Genomic DNA, 20,082 nt, shown 5'->3' on the forward strand with positions numbered 1-20,082 from the left:
GGGATTGGCTGTAGAGGAGCAGGGGGCGTCACTAAGCCAAGTCATGGGTGTTTTCATATATTTGAAAAGGACATATGGAGGAGCCGTTTCCCCAAGTGTGGGTTGGGGTGGGGGGGGGGGGCGGCTCCTTTCCAACCACTCCCAGGTGACTAGTGCCTAGTCACATGGTATTGAAAGATACTGTATAACATATCTTTTTTTCTGTAAAACCTATTATTTATACAAAAACACTTTGGCAGTGTATGTACTATGCTCTGTGGGGACTGGGGGAGTGCTAAGAATGGGTCTCCTGGTGACAGGTTCCCTTTAAAGTCTATTTCTTTACTGGGGAAATATTGCTTCTGCTTTTGATTACAAATGTTTTACTACCTGGTTAAAGCTACCACTGAATATACAAACAAAACCATGTGCAATAAAGAGAATAGCAGAGAATGTGCTGGAAGATTCAGTTCTTCTGTGGAGTGTAATGACAAAGACATCACCTTTAAAGCTTGTAGCTCTGAATCACATTATTGAGCCTCACATTTATGTTCCTTAAGTTCATAGTGCGATTCTGGTAAGGGCAGACTCTGAAAGACTTTAAAGGTACATCGCAATACCTGTAAAAATTATAGAACAACATTAGCTACAAACAACTGCAAAACACAAGACAAAGTAGGATAAACTCCCCCCACCGATTCCCCACCAACAATTCTGATGCTTCCTAAGACCAGCGAAGGTCTTTACTTCTTAGTTCCATTTGGTTCTCAGCCAATCACCAGGAAACCTGGCAATGGGAGCAGTGACGGGGTCTGTGAGTTGGATTATAATTGATGGGATGGGAATATGAGTGTGGAAGAGGGTGAGTGCTTTAAACCCTTCGTGACCAGGCCTTAAATGACTTAAATGATTTTTTTCAGCATTTTTCGTGATACATAGGGGTAGTTAAAAATAAGAAAGTTAAGGACACTTTTTTCCAGTTTTATTTTTTGGGGGGGGGGAGCTATGCAAACTGGAGAAAAAAATGTTTTTTCTTTGTAATGTAAAGTATAGTTTTATTCAGTTTTCAAGTTAACTCAAAATGACCATTATAAATTAATTCCCTGGTGTGTGACTGTCGTTTGATATATAATATGTATAGTCTGTGTCAAACGGGTCGACTGTGGCTATATTTTATGTAGTGTAGTGTGTGATTTTTTACAATTTTATTGGGGAATATTAATGTGTATTTTAAAATATTTTTTAACATATAATGTGTGTGTGCTTTAACTTTATATGTTCCTGGGGGACATTTCCACATTCTTTCACCTGCAATTGGGGTATCTGTAAGAGATGTGTGTGTGGTGTGTGTGTCTGTGTGTCAGCTTTGATTAACCCCTACAAAACCGACTGTTGGGTCCGTATCCAGTGTCGGACTGGGGTACCTTGGGCCCACCAGAGGAATAGATTTGGAGGGCCCACTGGATCAGATTTTGATGCAAATCTTCCTGCACATCATCCGCATTAAGATGTGCATTATGTGCAGCTATCCTAATATTACCATTAAAACCACTATAAAAGGCTTACCTCACTGTGGTGAGGTGCTGTATACCGACGCCACGGTGGCGAGGCGCTGTATACCGACGCCACGGTGGCGAGGCGCTGTATACCGACGCCACGGTGGCGAGGCGCTGTATACCGACGCCACGGTGGCGAGGCTCTATACCGACGCCACGGGGCGAGGCGCTGTATACCGACGCCACGGTGGCGAGGCGCTGTATACCGACGCCACGGTGGCGAGGCGCTGTATACCGACGCCACGGTGGCGAGGCGCTGTATACCGACGCCACGGTGGCGAGGCTCTATACCGACGCCACGGGGCGAGGCGCTGTATACCGACGCCACGGTGGCGAGGCGCTGTATACCGACGCCACTGTGGTGTGAATGCGCACTCACACTGCACATACACTGGACTATAAATCCGACTGTTGGAAACCTGCCAGTCTAACACATTGACAACTGCTCAAAATTCTGCCTAATGATAAATCTCCCCCAATGTGTGAAATCCTCAGTAATAATTACTTATTTGTCGCAGCACATGGAAGAGTTTCTTCATTTAAGCAGTGTGTGTCCCGGGTCTAACTCAGACAATCCCTTTAATATTGCTCAAGCATAAGTAATCATCAATAATATAGTAAAAGCGTCCACTTTCGTGCACAAATGAATGCTACCATCTTCTATACTCCCCACAAATGAACTGTAACCAGGAAGCATAATACAACACAAAAGGCTGAGCATACATGTGATTATTATTGGTCATATAACTGTATACAATTTTCCAATATACCTTTTTTATCCGTTCCTAATAGATCTCTGCTTGCTGTCGTTCAAATGAAGTTTTCATCCCTGGCCGTGTGATATCACACAGGTGATTGGCTCTTTACAGTAATCGGAGCTGTGTATTACAACAAGTCGTGCACCTGTGTGACATCACATGACCAGGGATATAATGAACCGTGCACATGTGTGACATCATATAACCAGTGATATAATGAGCTATGCACCTGTGTGACATCACATGACCAGGGATATAACAAGCTGTGCACCTGTGTGACATCACATGATCAAGGATATAATGAGCCGCGCACCTGAGATATCACATGACCAGGTATATAATGAGCCTCGCACCTGTGATATCACATGACCAGGTATATAATGAGCCTCGCACCTGTGATATCACATGAGCAGGTATATAATGAGCCTCGCACCTGTGATATCACATGAGCAGGTATATAATGAGCCTCGCACCTGTGATATCACATGAGCAGGTATATAATGAGCCTCGCACCTGTGATATCACATGAGCAGGGAACAGGAAATAAACCATAAAGTTTCCTATAAAATGACAGCAAACAGAGCAAAACTTTGAGAAATTACTAGAGAAAGTATATTGGAATAGTGTATAACATTTCATTATCCCAAACAATTGCTAAAACTAGACAAACCCTTTAACATGCCCCTACCCTTTTCCAAAAAAAAAAGACAAATACCTACACCATAATAGTATTATAAATTGAGTAGGTATTTTACTACAAAATACCAAACCTAACTGTGGAGTGACACCAGTGTGGTCGACACGGCACTTGCTGTGAAATGTAAGGCCGGTTCCCCACTTGCGAGTGTAATGCCATTACCTCGCATCACACTCACAAGGCATGCTGCGTCCCGGCCCGAATGCTGTAAATCGGAACTGAAATGACATGCTGAGTTCAGTCCCGGTGTGCAGCGTCCGGGCCCGGCAGCATGCGTTGCGAGTGTGATGCGAGGTAATGGCATCACACTCGCAAGTGGGGAACGGGCCTTAACCCTGCCGCTTACACTTCCAGCTTTGGAGAAAAACGCTTTCAAAGCAGGCAAATGCATAATAGCATGTAAAATGCATCCCCAAAATTGCGGTGTATGAGCACACTCTAAAACTCGGTACAAAGGGTTGTAATTATGTAAAACATTATCAGGGGTATTTAAAGGCGAGATTCACAAGATGCACTAGTTTTGAAATGCATTACTAACACATCAAGCAAAAATACATCTGAAAACATTCATATGAGTTGTGGTATAAAATGCATATATTTTTTTCCTGATGCATTTTTTAATGTTTTGCAAATGTATCTTTTTTTTCCAGCCTGAAAAGGTAATTCAATATAATAATCAGGAAATAACAGTATAATAATAGATATAGATGCTTTCTTAGGACTATGGAGCCACATGTATACATACGAAAATGCACATATACACACAGTTTATACAAGTATATTTCATGTATAAGGTGTACATTATGGTGTCCAAAACTTCACACAGACCTCACTTACTGTTTCTGGGGGAAGACTGTGATGTGGGAAATCTGCAGCTTTGCTACAGTGTGTTGCTGGCAGGGACAGAGGCTGCTGCCATCCCTTGTGGAGCCCACTGCTTTATCTTACCAGTGCCCTGCTCCTGTGACTGGCATTTGAGGTAGAAGCAAGGTGGGTGAGGACCTTGGTGTTTTCTATACCATTTTCAGGCAGAACGAGAAGCTGCAGAGGCTGACAGAAAGTCTCAGAAGTTATTATGCGGGCACATAATAACTACTGTACCAGTTGTAGCAATGTTCCTCCACAGAAGGTGGGGGGGGGGGGGGCATTTGAGGATGGAGGGCCCAGGAATCTTCCATGCTCCTCTTTTCTAACCTTTGAGGCCAGCTCTGCTGACCTGCAGTTCCTCAAGAAGGGGGATGGTCCGCCGAGCACAGGAAACAGCTTGTTTCTGCTCAGGAGCTGTTTACAACTACATGTGCTTCTCACACAAGCATTGAGGTATCAGGAGGCGGGGCCCCCGGAGGATTCTCCGGTCCTCCGCTGTGCCAGTCCGACACTGTCGGTATCGCTGGCCCACTTCTGTGCATCGTGCTGCTTCAGCGCAATGCTGTGAGGATTGGAGAAGGGAGATACCCAGCTCCCTGTCCACAGGCCCCCGCCACAGGTAACATTCCCCTACTTGATTTTTGGATTGGCCTTCCGATTCTGGCTTTACTTAGTAATACTGTTTCTATTTGATGGTTTATCCACAACCTGCGTGTTTTGTTATACTTATATTGTTATATCAGTAAGTGGCCTGGAGGTGTAGCTGTTGTCCTCGGGAGGTTCTAATTGGTGTTTTTATTTTGTTTTATCGTGTGGTGAAATTATATTAAATAAAGAATTAAATATTTTTTGACCTTTTTTGCATGCTTCGGTTTTTCCTACATTACAATATGTATCTTGTATAGGTGACATTCACTATAAGAAGGCAAGGGCAGGGCAGCAGTAGTACAGCACAGAATTGTGTGTCTCTGCTGATTATGATGAGAAAGAAATCAACAAAATGATTGGTTATGGTGGAGTCCTACCTCAGGCTGATCCACATTTCTTTTTTGGTATTAAGGTCTGGCCAAATAAATGCTACGTGTGGCAATTTTACAGGATACATTACAGTGCCTAATGGTAAGCAGAGTGATTTTGGGTGACTTTGTCTTCTGGATATAATCAGTGAATCAACAAAGAATGGTGTCCATGAGACCATAAAATCATGTACAGGTTTTGAACCACAATATTTATGTCCTTCAGTGTCCTAAAGCTATTTAGCATCATGGCTACATAAAAAGATGAAGCGCCCCCACCCAATGACTATTTAAGGTAGATTTTTATCAAGCTATGGTTTAAAAGCTTCTAAATTGAATATTCAGCAACAGAAAACTTAGTGAAGAGCAGTATAAGAAAGGATATAAGAAAGAAATCTCTTGATGTTACTTGGTATTGAACCATATTGGGTTTGAAAACCACCACCAACAGGTTACCTTTCACATAAGAATCCTATAAATTACAACCCCCTGATACAGAATTTACCTCTGACACTTTAGAATTTTCCACATCGCAGGCATCACCGGCATGATTTTTTCTGCATTCCGTCTGACCAATGTCCACAACTACCATGTAGTTAGTTCCTGCAACAACCTACAGAAAAATGATTTAAATATTTAGAATAATATATGGAAAGTTATTATACCAGTTATACATATGATAACTCCACAAATCTATGCTTTAGGATTACAAAATGGCGGAAAAGTTAGTATATGTACAAAATGATGAAACACTCTACTATATGTCCCATACAGATATCTGGTCATACCCTTCAATATGCATCTTCCCCAACATAATTAGATTGACTCTTTTCTACTTTTTGCTTTACAAGGTTTATAAGGTTTATTATCTTCTGACAGTGGAAAAGAGGTCATGTCTGAGTCTTAATGCAGAGAGCAGGATAGAATCAAAGTGATAGCGACCTGTGGAACAACCCTGGCTTTCAAGCCCAATCAAAACAGTGAATACTTCAAAAGCTTTAACAATACTAATGATTGGTATAACTATAGTAATTATATGACATTTACATGTATTATCGATACATTGACCTCTTGTAGTTACCTGACTTTTAGCCAACACTATGTTGATGGGTTTGAAGAGGTTTGCATAATTTGCCATTTTATTGAACTCCGTAACAGCAAACTTAACTGCATCATGAACATCATTTCTAGATGTTTCAATATCTATATAGCCACCGACAAGACTTCCATGGCAAATTACGGCAAAAGAAAGACACGAGATGAGAAATAGATAAAGGTTCAAGTTCCAAACCATGGTTCAACCTGAAAGAAATAGAGTAAATCTAAAAATATTAACTACTAGACAGATATTTGTTGCCATTGTCTAATAAGAACATAATACTTCATCATCCGCATTTTCTTGGTAACAAAAATATTCTAATATAATATAATAAAGTAGTACTTACTAGGAGCGGTCTTAAAATCTATGCTCACAAATGGATACTTAAAAGTAATGTTTCAGCTTGTAAGTTCTTTTGGTTTACTTATCAGCTCCTCCTCTAGAGAATGGGTGTACTCTCATAGACAAAACCACTTATTGTACATTACAAAACCTGATTGACAACCAATTATATCATTGCATAATATATTTGCCCGAGACATTCTTCATGAAGTACATGTAATGTTAGGCGGATTAAAAATGTTTTGGGGCAAGACTTGTGGGATCGGCATGAAAAGAAGCAAGATTTTCTTTAAAAAAAAAGGCTTCAGTTCTACATATTCTTTAATGATAAAGGATGGGGTAAGAACATAAAAAAAATTAAAAGGGTTATCCAAGCTTCTTCTACCACGTATTAATCAGACATGCCACCTCCAGCAAATATTTAAAGGAAACCTACCACCACAAATCTACCTATAAAGGTAGATCGGGTGGTAGGTGAATCAATGGGACGTGAGGATAGCCCTTTTAAGGGCTAATCCTCACGTCCCCACACTTTTTTGTAAACTTTTATTACCCTAATATGTTAATTTTGTTATGTGGCTACTTGGGCGTTGAGTAGCCGCATCTGAGGTTACACGAGGCGGCTACTCCACGCCCAAGTAGCTGCATAACAAAATGTCTGACACATAGATTAGGCCTATACATTTTTACTATGTATAGGATAGGGGAAAATATAGGGTTATTCCAGTAATTTTACAAGTCATAGGACAGCTTCCCACGTGGCGTTTTTGTGGGAGGGGGTTTGGCCAAAACGCATGAAGCACATGGGAACGCACATATTTTGCAAGCTACTTCAAAGTATATCTTACACCAGGAGGGGACTGGAATGGTTTGGTGATAACTTTTTGAATAGTCGCACAACATACATTAGGCTTAAACATCTGGATTCTCTTAAAAAAATAAAGCACAAGCTAGGAGAATTGAAAAGTAGCAAAAGTTGCAAAAATAAATTATACAGATTGACAGATTTGGCAATTTATAAACGGTATGCCAGAAAACAGGCGCAACTGCAAAGATAAAACCCCCACAAGTATAAGAATATTAAGAAATCTAAATAATTGATCAACTAACTAAGGCACATGACTAAGGGTACATTCACACAGCCGTATGTCCGCCATATGGCTGCAGCCGGACGGGCATACCACTGTGCGCTGGAGAGGAGGTGACCCTTCCCCCTCCATAGAGAACAGCGGCGCACGGCCACACATGGGGAAAGATAGAGCATGCTTTATCTTTTCCCCGTGTATGGCACAGATCGGTGCCACACAGGTGCATTTACATCCCCCCAGACAGCGGTGTGAATGTACCCTTACTTTAAGGGCCATAACTTTTTTTGTGTGCTACCTTATATTCTCTGCTTTGTTTTTTTTTCCGGGGACACATAGAGCTAGCTAAAACGTAATAAAAGTTTAACTCCTTAAGGACGCAGGGTATTTTCGCTCATTTCTCGCTCTTCATCTTCAAAAATCCATAACTTTTTCATTTTTCCGTGTACAGAGCTGTGTGAGGGCTTATTTTGTGCATAACAAATTTTACTTTCCTGTGATGTTATTTATTATTCCCTGCCGTGTACTGGGAAGCCAGAAAAAAATTCCAAATGTGTAAAAATTAAAAAAAAAAACGCATGTGTGTCACGTTCTTGTGGGCTCAGTTTTTACTACTTTCACTCTTCGCTCCAAATAACACCTCTACTTTATTCTTGGTTCTGTACGATCGCAGTGATACCGCATTTATACAGCTTTTATGGCGTTTTCATACATTTTCAAAAATTAAACAAATGTGTACAAAAAAGAAAAAAAAAATTTGCCATCTTCTGGCGCTAATAACTGTGTGATGTGGCATTTTTTGCGAAAAGAGCCGACATTTTCATTGCTACCATTTTGAGGTCTGTGCGACATTTTGATAAATCTTTTTTACATTTTTTATGTCATATAAAAAGGTGTAAAAGTCGCATTTCAGTCACCGCCGGTTATAACCGTTTTTATATTTTGATAGATCGGGCATTTTGGGACGCGGTGATACCTAATGTGTCTGTGATTTTTACTATTTTATATCAGTTCTAGGGAAAAGGGGGTGATTTCGGGGGAGCGGCGATTGGAGGTAAGATGGCGGGGCCCATGCGCCGCCATACTTACAGTGCCGCCGCCAGCATAGAAAAGGTTAACACCCGCGATCGGTGGAAGCACCAACCGCGGGTGATGGCGAGGGGTCTTTACCCCATGAGCCCCCTTCATACACCCTTCACAGCTCCGTGGCGGATATATCCGTCACGGAGCGTGAAGGGGTTAAATTTATTTTCTTTCTTTTTTTTGTTTTATTTGTGGTTAAAAGTAAAAGTAGTCATTTATAGTTTTTTTTTTTTGATTTTCAAATTAACTCAAAATGAACATAATTTTGTTTCGGTCATTTTGATACATAATATGTATAGTCTTGGGCAAACCGGGAGACTATGGTGGTGTTTTTTGTAGTGTAGCCTGAGTGTTTTTTTTTTTTTTTATTACATGGGTAAATATGAATGTATGTTTATGAATATTTATTAATATTTTTGTGTATCTGTGTGTTTACTTTATATGTCCCCATTTGGGTCATAAAAGACCTCTTTTTTTTTCTGTAGTTGGGGCATCTGTAAGAGCCCTAGTTAGGGCGCAGTTACACGTTCAGTTTTTCAGATGCACTTTTTGATGCCCAAACCTGGAATGGAGTAAAAGTAGGAGGATGAGCAGCACCTTTTAATTATTTGTCTCTGCCCATTATCACCCACATCTGCTCTTGGCTTCAAAAACTGCATCTGAAAAACTAAACATGTGACTGCACCCTGAGTGCACGTTCACATGTTGCGTTTTGTCCTGCGTTTTCATTGCGTTTGAAACGCAATTGTTAACACATGCATTAACATCACGTTTACAATGTGTTTTGGAAACGGAAACGTTAACAGTAATGTAATTAGGCAAATCACCTCACCTGTTGTAATGCGTTTTAAAACGCAATGAAAATGCAACCAAAGCGCAATCCGTTAAAAAACGCATCCGTGTTTGACCGTTTCTGTTCGTTTTGCAATTATCCTAATTAAGATAATTGGGATAAAAGGTCAAAAGCGGATGTGCTTTTGTGCCACCACCCTGAGGGCGCGTTCCCATGTTCCGCTAGCGTCGGGTTATGAACAGGGGGTGGGGCTTGTGTCGATCGCATGTGGGTTTCCCAGAAAACTAATGCAATTGATAACCTGATCGCATATGTTTCTCTGGAAACACATATGCAACCGGCCCGAGCCCAGCCCCGTCCCCTGTGCGCTAGCGCCGTGTCATGAACATGGCTCTAGCGGAACGTGTGACCGCGCCCTCACAGAGGAAAACCACAACCTGCCACTGGTGATGCTGATCAGAGCTGGACTGGGTCTATTTAGACCAAGCAGCTCTGATTAACCCCCACAGATCCGGCAGTCATGTGACTGCCGGCTCTGCACCTCTCTGAAGTAGTGCGATGCTGTGAGGAGCGGATAGATGCTAATAAACCGCATCTCCTTTCTCCCTAGGGTCTCACGACGGGCCCCATACACTTTCTTACAGGAGTCTATGTACCTCCTTGGATATGTCAGTTGATCTGTTATGATGTGCGCCATCATTATTTTCTCCTTTAGGCCTCGACAATAATATTATACACAGTCATGATCACATGATTACATTACGTTCTTTGTCCAGTATCCATGTCTAATATCCCCTGTAGTTAAGGCCTAAAATATAGTGACATTTTTTGTTGCTTTATTGCTTCAATCGAACAATAGGGAAATAAATTCTTACTTACTGATCAAACAAGACCACGACACCTCCTCCTTATACGTGCTGTGTTTGTGTCTGGTCTGCAGGTAACATGTGAATCAGCTGCTGAAGGCGGATATGGAACAGGTTTCTCGGGAATAGAAGCTGCTGGCCACACCTCAGATACTGAGAGGAACACAACATTGGGAGTAGTCAGCTCCCAGCAATCCAGGCCACAGGAGGGGGGAGGGGGAGCAGCTGCGCACTGACTCCCGGGCCTAGCACATAGCAAGACATAGGAAAGAGAATAATGCAACATCCTACAGCAGACACAGGCATTTCTTCTTTTGTGTTTCTTTCTTTTAAGCATAAAACAGCCGAGATATAAACATTTCTCAATACACAGATTATATCCTTCAGTGCGGATTTCCACTTAATGTTTTGGTTGTGTTTTTAACCCCTTAAGGACGCAGCTTGATTTTCTTGGATTCTGACCTGCGTCTCTTTATATGGTTTATATAACTTTTGAACACTGTTACTTATCAAAACGATTCTGAGATTGTTTTTTCCCCACATGTTGCACTTCATTTTAGTGGTAAATGTTGGATGATAAGTTTTGTGTTTATTTACAAAAAAAAAAGAAAAAAACTTGCCATCAGTATGACGTGACAGTGTCTTGGCCATGTGCCGTTATATTGTATGCTCTGCAGAAGACGGAGCCGCAAGGAGAAGACAGAACTGCGGGACCGCATGTTGTTCATGTTGGAGTTAATATTGCCAAAAACACATATAATTAGGGTGATGCCACACATGGGGTTTTGAACCTGTTTTTGGTCCGTTTTTAAGCAGTCCATTAAGCAGTCCATGAAAACGCATCCGTTTTTAACAGGTTTGAATTAAGATAATTGGTCAATCCTGTCAAAAAAGGATGTGTTTTTTAACGGACTGCTTTAGAATGGGCCAAAAACACGTTCAAAACGCCATGTGTGCCATCACAGTGAAGGGTAGTCTAGTTTTCGGCCACATTTACACACATCGTTTGTATTGCGTTTTGAAGTGCTACGAAAAAACTGCCATGGAGGGGCTCAGCCCGATCACAAATGTGATTCCATTGACATGTTTGTAATAGGCAACGGGGACCAGGTGTTTTACATTGATTACAGGAAGTGGTTCGGCATCCTCCCTCCCCACAAACGCTGTATGTGCACCTGGCCTCAGGGTTGACATTTAGAGATAGAACTGGGGAACAATTTTTGGAAAGTCAGGATCAGTTTTTAACCCTTTGTTTATTCATATTTTCACGAGATTGTCCCTATCTAGTTAGCTCCACTTGTTTCATCATTTTAGCACCATTATTCCATTAGAGATCTCTATAGTGTAGTAACTAATTTCTTGCATTTTTGTAACATACTAACAGACATATTAAACATTTTTTGCCTATTTCACTCTCTTGTTGTATAACTGGGTCCTTCTGTAAATCCTACAGATAAGTGCGTACCAGAAAACTTTGTTAGGAACTGGGAAAGGCATTTATACTGCTATAGGCAGTAGTGGCTTACAATATAGGCGGTTTGGGCGGTAGCCTGGGGCCCAGACCCCACCAACCAAATTTTATACTCAGAAGGACCTTCACCCATGAAATCCTCTTACATTTCTTTCTGCTTTCAATACACATGTACACAAGAACCATTTTCGGCCCTTTAGAGGTCCTTCAAAGGTCCTAAAACTACATATTGAAAGCAGGCAGAAGGGACACCTCCTCTATTACCCAAAAAGCATAATTCTAGTAGGAAGTGAATTCCAAACTTGTAGAAGCTACAATATTCCTACAGCCCAGGGCCCATGGCAGTCTTAATCTGCCCCTGGCTATAGCCCAGTGCTGCCATGTTGGTTCTGTCACTGCCATTATGATGGGCGATCTTTTACTGAAATAAACACCAATTAAACAGCATAATTATGTGGCTGCTTTTTTACAATTTTACAGCAATTCATATACCGTAAATGCTTGTGTATAAGCCGAGTCTTTCAGCACATAAAATGTGCTGAAAAATCTCACCTCGGCTCATAGACAAGTCAATAAGCCAGAGCATACTATGATGTGGCTGCTAGTGACGTCATAGTAGGTGCGGTAGGACACTGGAAGGTGAGTATGTAAGGTTATTTTTTTATGTGGGCTAGCTATATACTAAAGGGGGCTCTCTGGCTGTATACTAAAGGGGGCTGTCTGGCTGTATACTAAAGGGGGCTTTCTGGCTGTATACTAAAGGGGGCTGTCTGGCTGTACACTAAAGGGGGCTGTCTGGCTGTATACTTAAGGGGGCTGTCTGGCTGTATACTTAAGGGGGCTGGCTGTATACTTAAGGGGGCTTGCTGGCTGTATACTTAAGGGGGCTGGCTGACTGTATATTTAAAAGGGCTGGCTGTATATTTAAGGGGGTGGCTGGCTTTATACTTAAGGGGGCTGGCTGTATACTTAAGGGGGCTGGCTGTATACTTAAGGGTGCTGGCTGGCTGTATACTTAAGGGGGCTCGCTGGCTTTATATTTAAAGGGTCTGGCTGGCTGTATATTTAAGGGGGCGCGGCTGGCTGTATACTTAAGGGGGCTGGCTGGCTGTATACTTAAGGGGGCTGGCTGGCTGTATACTTAAAGGGGCTGGCTGGCTGTATATTTAAGGGGGCTGGCTGTATACTTAAAGGGGGTGCCTGGCTGTATATTTAAAGGGGCTGGCTGGCTGTATATTTAAGGGGGCTGGCTGACTGTATACTTAAGGTGGGTGGCTGTATACTTAAGGGGGCTAGCTGGATGGCTATTTACTTAAGGGGGCTAGCTGGATGGCTTTATACTTAAGGGGGCTGGCTATATACTACTGGGGGCTGGCTATATACTACTGGGGGCTGGCTATATACTACAGGGGGCTGGCAGGCTATATACTACTGGGGCTGGCAGGCTATATACTACTGGGGGCTGGCAGGCTATTTACTACTGGGGGCAGGCTATATACTACTGGGGGCTGACAGGCTATATACTACTGGTGGCTTGCTGGCTATATACTGGGAGGCTGTGACCAATGCATTTCCCACCCTCGGTTTATACTCGAGTCAATAGGTTTTCTCAGTTTTTGGTGGTAAAATTAATGGCCTTGGCTTATACTCGAGTATATATGGTAAATAAATACTGCATATCACAGAACACAACTTTTACCCCTGGTCTTCTTCTATCCATCATATCTTCCCCTCAGTTACAGTCATCTGATTAACAGAATCTTGTTATATTGTGTGCTAGAATTGAACACAACAGTTAAGCACATGGGTTGCTACAGTTTATTCCATAATTGTTGTTTTATAGACAGAAAAATATAAGAGAGTGAATACAGATTGTAGATTGTCTACTGTTGTACTTTGCAGGATGATGACAGAAGGGTCTTTGAACTCTCCCATGGCACCTCCAGGACACTAAATGTGCAAAAGAAGGTCTGCAAAGTAACAGAAATGCATTAGATATATGTCTAAGTCCTTACCTCATGCTAAAACAATTTCTAAATGGTATTTTCTATATTTTTGAAGTATTCTTCACCATGTTTAACACATAGCATAACTCATTTTAAAGTGCTGTTCAAATAGAAATGGGGGTTTAAGATTCCTAATAGAGTGTTGTGAGTGCAATAGTTATCCAGTGTTAAGTGAGTCTAAAAGAATCCCCTCCCTCCAATTCTATCTAGAAATATTTCATTTTATTATCTTAATGCATTGTAGGCTAGGTGTGTAGCTGGTTGCACCTGTTAAAGGGCAGAGAATTTACAATATAAGGCCTCATTCACATGAATGAGAGCATCCAGCCATGAGGGGTGAGCGCTCCCCTCTCTATAGAAAGACTAGTATCCAGAACCCTAATACTGCTAAATATACCGTAGTACGTGGCCTATAATTGTCTGTTCACAGTCACGGTGCGGTGAGACAACGGCATACATCAATTATGGCACAGGGTGGCACAGGAAACGTGCTATAATTTTCAGTTGGATGTAAGATTGTGGCTCATGGGATTAATGATTAGGCACACAATTTGCACCAGAAAACGAGTCGGAAATTTAGAAGTGCCTAAAAAGAATCAGATTCATAAGCAGTGCCACAATTTTGCACCCATAAAAAGAAAGAACCTGAACCCAATAGAGATGGTTTGGGGTGAGTTGGCCTGCAGAGCGAAGGAAAAAGGGCCAACAAATGCTAAACATCTCTGGGAATCCCTTCAATAATGTTGGAAAACCATTTCAGGTGACTACCTCTTGAAGCTCATCAAGAGAAGGCCAAGAGTGTGCAAAGCAGTAATCAAAGCAATAGGTGGCTACTATGAAGAACCTAGAACAGTGGTGGCGAATCTATGGCACGGGTGCCAGAGGTGGCACTCAGAGCCCTTTTTGTGGGCACCCGGACCATCGCCCCAGCACACCAGACAAGACTCAAAGAATCTTCTTGCAGTTCCAAGAAACTTAAAAGATGCTGCTTTCATTCATATTTTGATACTGACTTCGCTACTTGGGACTGTAGGAAGAGGGAGAATTTGACAGGGTCTAATTTTTGGAGGACCTCATGCTGGCCCCACGATTCTGTGTACAGAGGGAAACTGGAAAGAACCTAAAATGATGAAAATTTTCTATTGTGTTGCAGTCCTCAGGAGGCCAATATGATTGAAAGTTGTTGAACAGGGAGCAATAAGTTACTGCTTTAATTTTCGGTTGGGACCTCGCGATAAATAAGCAGGGTTTGCAGAGTTGCAGTTTGGGCACACATACTCTAAAAGGTTCGCCATCACTGACCTAGAATATAAGACTTATTTTCAGTTGTTTCACACATTTTTGTTAAGTATATAATTCCACATGTGTTAATTCATAGTTTTGATGCCTTCAATATAAATCTACAATTTTTATAGTCATAAAAATACAGAAAACTCTTTGAATGAGAAGCTGCATCCAAACTTTTGGTATGTACTGTACATATTATGCTGTACAATATGGAGTATAATAAATATATATAATGGTACACATGCGCCCTTCTTTATTGTGGCAGGTTGTGTGACCGGGCTCCCTGACACTGCGGTCCCTGTAGCAGTTGTTGTGTCCTCAGTACATAGATTACTGCTACCCCTGCGTAAATCTATTTGGGGGCATTCATCAATTGTGGAGCGGGGTCAGTTTTTTTGTAGGATGAACAGTGTGGTTAGTTAGACTGGGATTTTAGATTTTGGCACAAGGGCTTAATGAATATGCGCACAACCAAAAAGGGTCTAATCTAAGTCCACATTCATGAATGTGAAATAGCACTTCATAGACCATCTTAACTGTCGGGATTCTATAAGAAAGTGGGGCGACCAAAAATGAATATAAGGCTTGAGTATCGGAAAAGGACAAATATTGTAGTGCCGACACTTCCTAAATATGGCACACGAGGTGCAGCACTTAAAAAAAAAATCAGCGGAAAGCCATTTCAAAATACCCCCATTTGTCTTGTGTTCTGGTGTCTCCCTAAGCTTCTAAGAAGACAAATCTCCTAATTATCAGATACCGAGGGTAGTGTTCCTGGGACAATCTACCATCATCGACAGAATAGATATTATATAGGAAGTACTTGTCTCTAAAACTATTTCAGAAATAAAATAAATGACCTTGGTCAGTTCTGAGTCGTGACAGGAACTCTCCTCAATTGTTGAGGCTTTCTTACAGTCTGTTCTTCCGACCTCTACATTCAAAACATATCGTATACCAGCGACCACCTACAATATAAAAAGACAAGTTTTAAAAGCTTGAACAAAAATGAAATGGTGACGCGGTAAATGGAGACGCGGTAAATGGAGAGGGCTCACATTACTTACTGGGGGCTGTGTGGGGACATTACTTACTGGGGGGCTGTGTGGGCACATTACTTACTGGGGGGCTGTGTGGGCACATTACTTACTGGGGGGCTGTGTGGGCACATTACTTACTGGGGGGCTGTGTGAGGCACATTACTTACTGGGGGGCTGTGTGAGGCACATTACTTACTGCGAGGCTGTGTGGACACATTACTTACTGGGGGGCTGTGTGAGGCACATTACTTACTGGGGGGGCTGTGTGTGGGCACATTACTTACTGTGGGTCTGTGTGTGGGCACATTACTTACTGCGGGGGCCGTGTGTGGGCACATTACTTACTGTAGGGCTGTGTGTGGGCACATTACTTACTGTGGGTCTGTGTGTGGGCACATTACTTACTGGGGGGCTGTGTGTGAGGCACATTACTTACTGGGGGGCTGTGTGTGAGGCACATTACTTACTGCGGGGGCTGTGTGGGGCACATTACTTACTGGGGGGGCTGTGTGGGGCACATTACTTACTGGGGGTGCTGTGTGGGCACATTACTTACTGGGGGGCTGTGTGAGGACATTACTTACTGCGGGGGCTGTGTGGGGCACATTACTTACTGGGGGGGCTGTGTGGGGCACATTACTTACTGGGGGGGCTGTGTGAGGACATTACTTACTGGGGGGCTGTGTGAGGACATTACTTACTGGGGGGCAGTGTGAGGCACATTACTTACTGGGGGGCTGTGTGTGAGGCACATTACTTACTGGGGGGTTGTGTGGTCACATTACTTACTGGGGGGCTGTGTGGGCACCTTACTTACTGGGGCTGTGTGGGCACATTACTTACTGGGGGGCTGTGTGAGGACATTACTTACTGGGGGGCTGTGTGGGCACATTACTTACTGGGGGGCTGTGTGGCCACATTACTTACTGGGGGGCTGTGTGGGCACATTACTTACTGGGGGGGCGTGTTCACACATTTCTTGGAGCGTGTTCACACATGTCACTAGGACAGGCCTCGGTTTGATCACATATATTTTCCAGTAATATACATGTGATGGGTAACACGCACCTGGTTTTGTTTAAATGCAAGACAAAGTGTGAGCGCAGCCTTCCAGTATTTGGGGGGATTGTTAGGGGCGGCAGCAGGATAACACTGCCAGGGAGCAAAGATGTAGGAACGATGAGGAACATAAGATGTGGTGATGTATAATGGAGAAGATATAGGACGCGTCACCTACAGGCACTGGATGTAACACGTAGGGATTTCTCCTGTGTTGTCTGTAGCTGTATATGCCAGAAGTAACCTTGTTATTGGCACAACCACATGTGAGGGGGTTATGTACAGGAGGGGGCATTACTGAAAGTGCAATACATATGCATTGGGGCCCGTGCCCCGAATCTTTTACCACCATAGCAACGCCCCTGGTCAGCTGTATTACACCTCTGACGACTGCCAGTAAGTGCCGAGGTTGGTGCTGGCGTTGGACGCGGCACCTAACAGTACACTGTCACGGGTAGTCCTGCGACCCATATCACAGGTCGCGGGCTCACCCGTGTCCCTCGGGGCTCACAGGCACGGGGCCAGAGCAACTCACCTCTCTTCTTTCTGGAACCACGGCTGAGCCCTGCGCATGACCCCGTCTCCTAGGGTGCGCGCACAGCATCTTTGCGAAATTTTTAGGGCATCTCCACCTTTAAAAAATCCTGCCTTGCCGGATCTTTGTGCCTTCAGCCTGGGAGAAAGCTGTTTTGATGCCTTGCGCTGTTTCAGAGAATTTCCGGTGTGACCCTGGTTCCGTTTCTGACTTCACTCCTCTGCTGACTGCCCTGACCTGTTGCTACGACTCTGACTCCGATCCTCTGCTGCCGGTCCTGACCTCCTGCCTGTCCCTGACCATGAGATTGCCTGCCGTTTTTTTACCTTGACCTTGGCTGCCACTGCGGACAATTTACACCTGTGGAACGACTTGGTGGTACCACGCTGCAGCAAGTCCAACTCGCTTTGCGGCGGGCTCTGGTGAAAAACGGGTACCAATTAGACTCCTGTCCCAGGTAGTGACTTGTGTCATTGTCCGCAGTGGTTCAGAGGATCCACAACCTCTGAGCCTGACATCCTGCACATGGATGGCACTATTTTTAAATGCCAATCACTGGCGATTGTGACATAATCAGAGGACGTCAATAGGTTGCAATGACAGGGCCTGTTAGAGGCTCCAGTAGCTCTTTTTAGGCAATATTGTATAAGTGGTGAAACCCCCTAAGGTTCATAACCTGGTTTTAAAAAATAGTTAAAACGTTTCCCCTTTCCTTAGAACAATGCTTTGATGTTCTTCCAGTAAACTACAGTACAGCTCTCATTGGGGAAACACATGTTCTTCTTGATTGCTGCAGGTCTCGTTCACGCGATAGGTTGGGGTCCCAGGAGTTTGACCCACAACGATCAGCTTGTTGTACAACTTTGATACTTAGTACAATAAGAATAGTCTGACACTTGCCAATTCTGCTGGAGCAAATTAGAAATTTCATCAGTAACTACTAAGTAACTACTAAGAATAGGAGATGTCACAGCTTATTTACACCTCCTGTAGCTGAAGGGTGAGTGTCACTACAGATGCCATTATCTTGAGTTCTATAGGACGTATAAACTAAATTTGCTGTTGCATATTAAATATAAAAATCTCATCTTTCTAATTGCAATGGGATTGTAGTTCTTTTAGCCACGGTACCAGAGAAACAGTTATTTAAATAAATCAATGGGAACTGGATTTAATTTTCTGCTATGCCTTTAACTGTATCTCATGTTTGCAGCTTGCAGAATCACAAACCTGATGTGATCAGATGAGATTCTTATCTATAATACAATACCCAAAGTTTCTAAGTACTATAGAGCCCAAGATAAGAGTATCAGAAATTATGCTCTCCCTCCAACCTCCAAAAGTAAATTAAATAAAGGAAAAAGTGACTCTCCTCTGCTCATTTGTATATGACTATGGAGGCAATTTATTAGTAAAGTATATGGCAAATTTTAAAATATAAGAGGGAATTCTACAAAATAAAATTCATAACCTCCCCAAAAGGTAGTATTACCCAAGTATTAGGAGCTCACTTTGGTTCCACTAATAAACCTGTGAGGTTAAAGCAGAATATTTCAAGATTCCATATGTCACTGACCTGATATTGAGCAGATACAATCTTCAATAACTTGTAATAATATTCCCCATTGGATCGCTGATTAAACTCATTGATTGCAAAATTGACATTCTGTACAACTTCTGGGTCACTAGGATCCTCATCATGAAGACCTCCGACAAGGATGGCACCATACACGTAAAACGACAGGAGGGACAGAGCCACCAATACTCTGGAGCATAACCCTGCAGGCATCATGTTTCCTGGGAAAGGGAATGAAGGAAAGAGAAGAGGTTGAGGAGCAGCAGAGTCACATTTATAGTCACCACAGATGGACATGGGCACAGGTAATGTTTAATCACAGATAAGACTAATGCATTTCCACTAATGTTATATTTAATAAAGGATAACTATAATAATGCCAGGTATTTACTCAGATTACATTTCTGTATAGTTGGCAGCACATTATGGAAAAATGTTTACGCTATACAACATTTTATCATAGAAAAAAAATCTATTATTATCTTATCCGGGATGACGTTTGAATAAACTAATATTGAGCAAATAGATTAAAACCAGAATGACATTTCACTATAATACATCTTACTGCCTTCTTCCATTCATGTGTAAAGTCAGTAAATATGAGGCCAGAACCCCACAGACACAAACACCATTAAATCAGAAACCTAAGACCGCAAAATCAATAGCTGTATGTCTCTGTTATAAGCACGGAATTACTCGGTATTTACCAATATGTCCAACCCACAAAAAAAGGAGTATTCCATCACAGAATACATAAATCAATTCATCTTTATTGTATAATAATGAAAAAACACACAATTAAAAACATGTAACAGGCTTAATTGGGTATTCAGGGAGCCATCCTGACACAATATATAATAATAATAATTCTTTATTTAAATAGCGCACACAGATTACGCAGCGCTGCACATAGCATGGAAAATTGGTCCCTGTACCCAATGGGGCTCACAATCTAAACAACCTACCA

The 20,082-nt window shown here is 42.4% G+C and overlaps 2 protein-coding genes across 3 annotated transcripts; both read right to left on the reverse strand.

Annotated features, from left to right (window-relative positions):
- Positions 1-233: 233 nt before the first annotated feature.
- LOC140121287 (cystatin-C-like) lies at positions 234-10,350 on the reverse strand. 2 transcript variants are annotated; one of them, XM_072140671.1, is made up of 4 exons: positions 6,319-6,460; positions 5,955-6,175; positions 5,379-5,486; positions 234-599 (listed from the first exon to the last, which is right to left on the reverse strand). In XM_072140671.1, the coding sequence occupies exons 2-4, from the start codon at positions 6,165-6,167 to the stop codon at positions 510-512; spliced, it is 411 nt and encodes a 136-aa protein (XP_071996772.1). In that variant the 5' UTR covers positions 6,168-6,175; positions 6,319-6,460; the 3' UTR covers positions 234-509. The 2 variants fall into 2 exon arrangements, with proteins under 2 accessions (XP_071996772.1, XP_071996771.1); XM_072140670.1 differs by lacking the exon at positions 6,319-6,460 and adding an exon at positions 10,155-10,350 and having other exon boundaries at positions 235-599.
- A 3,066-nt stretch (positions 10,351-13,416) lies between these two features.
- LOC140120462 (cystatin-2-like) lies at positions 13,417-19,375 on the reverse strand. Its single transcript, XM_072139494.1, has 3 exons — positions 19,116-19,375; positions 15,766-15,873; positions 13,417-13,582 (listed from the first exon to the last, which is right to left on the reverse strand). The coding sequence occupies exons 1-3, from the start codon at positions 19,329-19,331 to the stop codon at positions 13,496-13,498; spliced, it is 411 nt and encodes a 136-aa protein (XP_071995595.1). The 5' UTR covers positions 19,332-19,375; the 3' UTR covers positions 13,417-13,495.
- Between the last annotated feature and the right edge of the window lie 707 nt (positions 19,376-20,082).

The sequence above is a fragment of the Engystomops pustulosus genome, chromosome 3 (genome assembly GCF_040894005.1).
Source record: "Engystomops pustulosus chromosome 3, aEngPut4.maternal, whole genome shotgun sequence".
NCBI classification, from domain to species: Eukaryota; Metazoa; Chordata; class Amphibia; order Anura; family Leptodactylidae; genus Engystomops; species Engystomops pustulosus.

Coding starts and splice junctions, on each gene's coding strand:
- LOC140120462 (XM_072139494.1), bottom strand. CDS start 19,331: ATGATGCCTGCAGGGTTATGCTCCAGAGTATTGGTGGCTCTGTCCCTC. Junction 15,874..19,115: donor TTGTATCTGCTCAATATCAG/GTCAGTGACATA, acceptor TTTATATTGTAG/GTGGTCGCTGGTATACGATA. Junction 13,583..15,765: donor ACGACTCAGAACTGACCAAG/GTCATTTATTTT, acceptor GTTACTTTGCAG/ACCTTCTTTTGCACATTTAG.
- LOC140121287 (XM_072140671.1), bottom strand. CDS start 6,167: ATGGTTTGGAACTTGAACCTTTATCTATTTCTCATCTCGTGTCTTTCT. Junction 5,487..5,954: donor TAGTGTTGGCTAAAAGTCAG/GTAACTACAAGA, acceptor ATTTTTCTGTAG/GTTGTTGCAGGAACTAACTA. Junction 600..5,378: donor AAAATTCTAAAGTGTCAGAG/GTAAATTCTGTA, acceptor TAATTTTTACAG/GTATTGCGATGTACCTTTAA.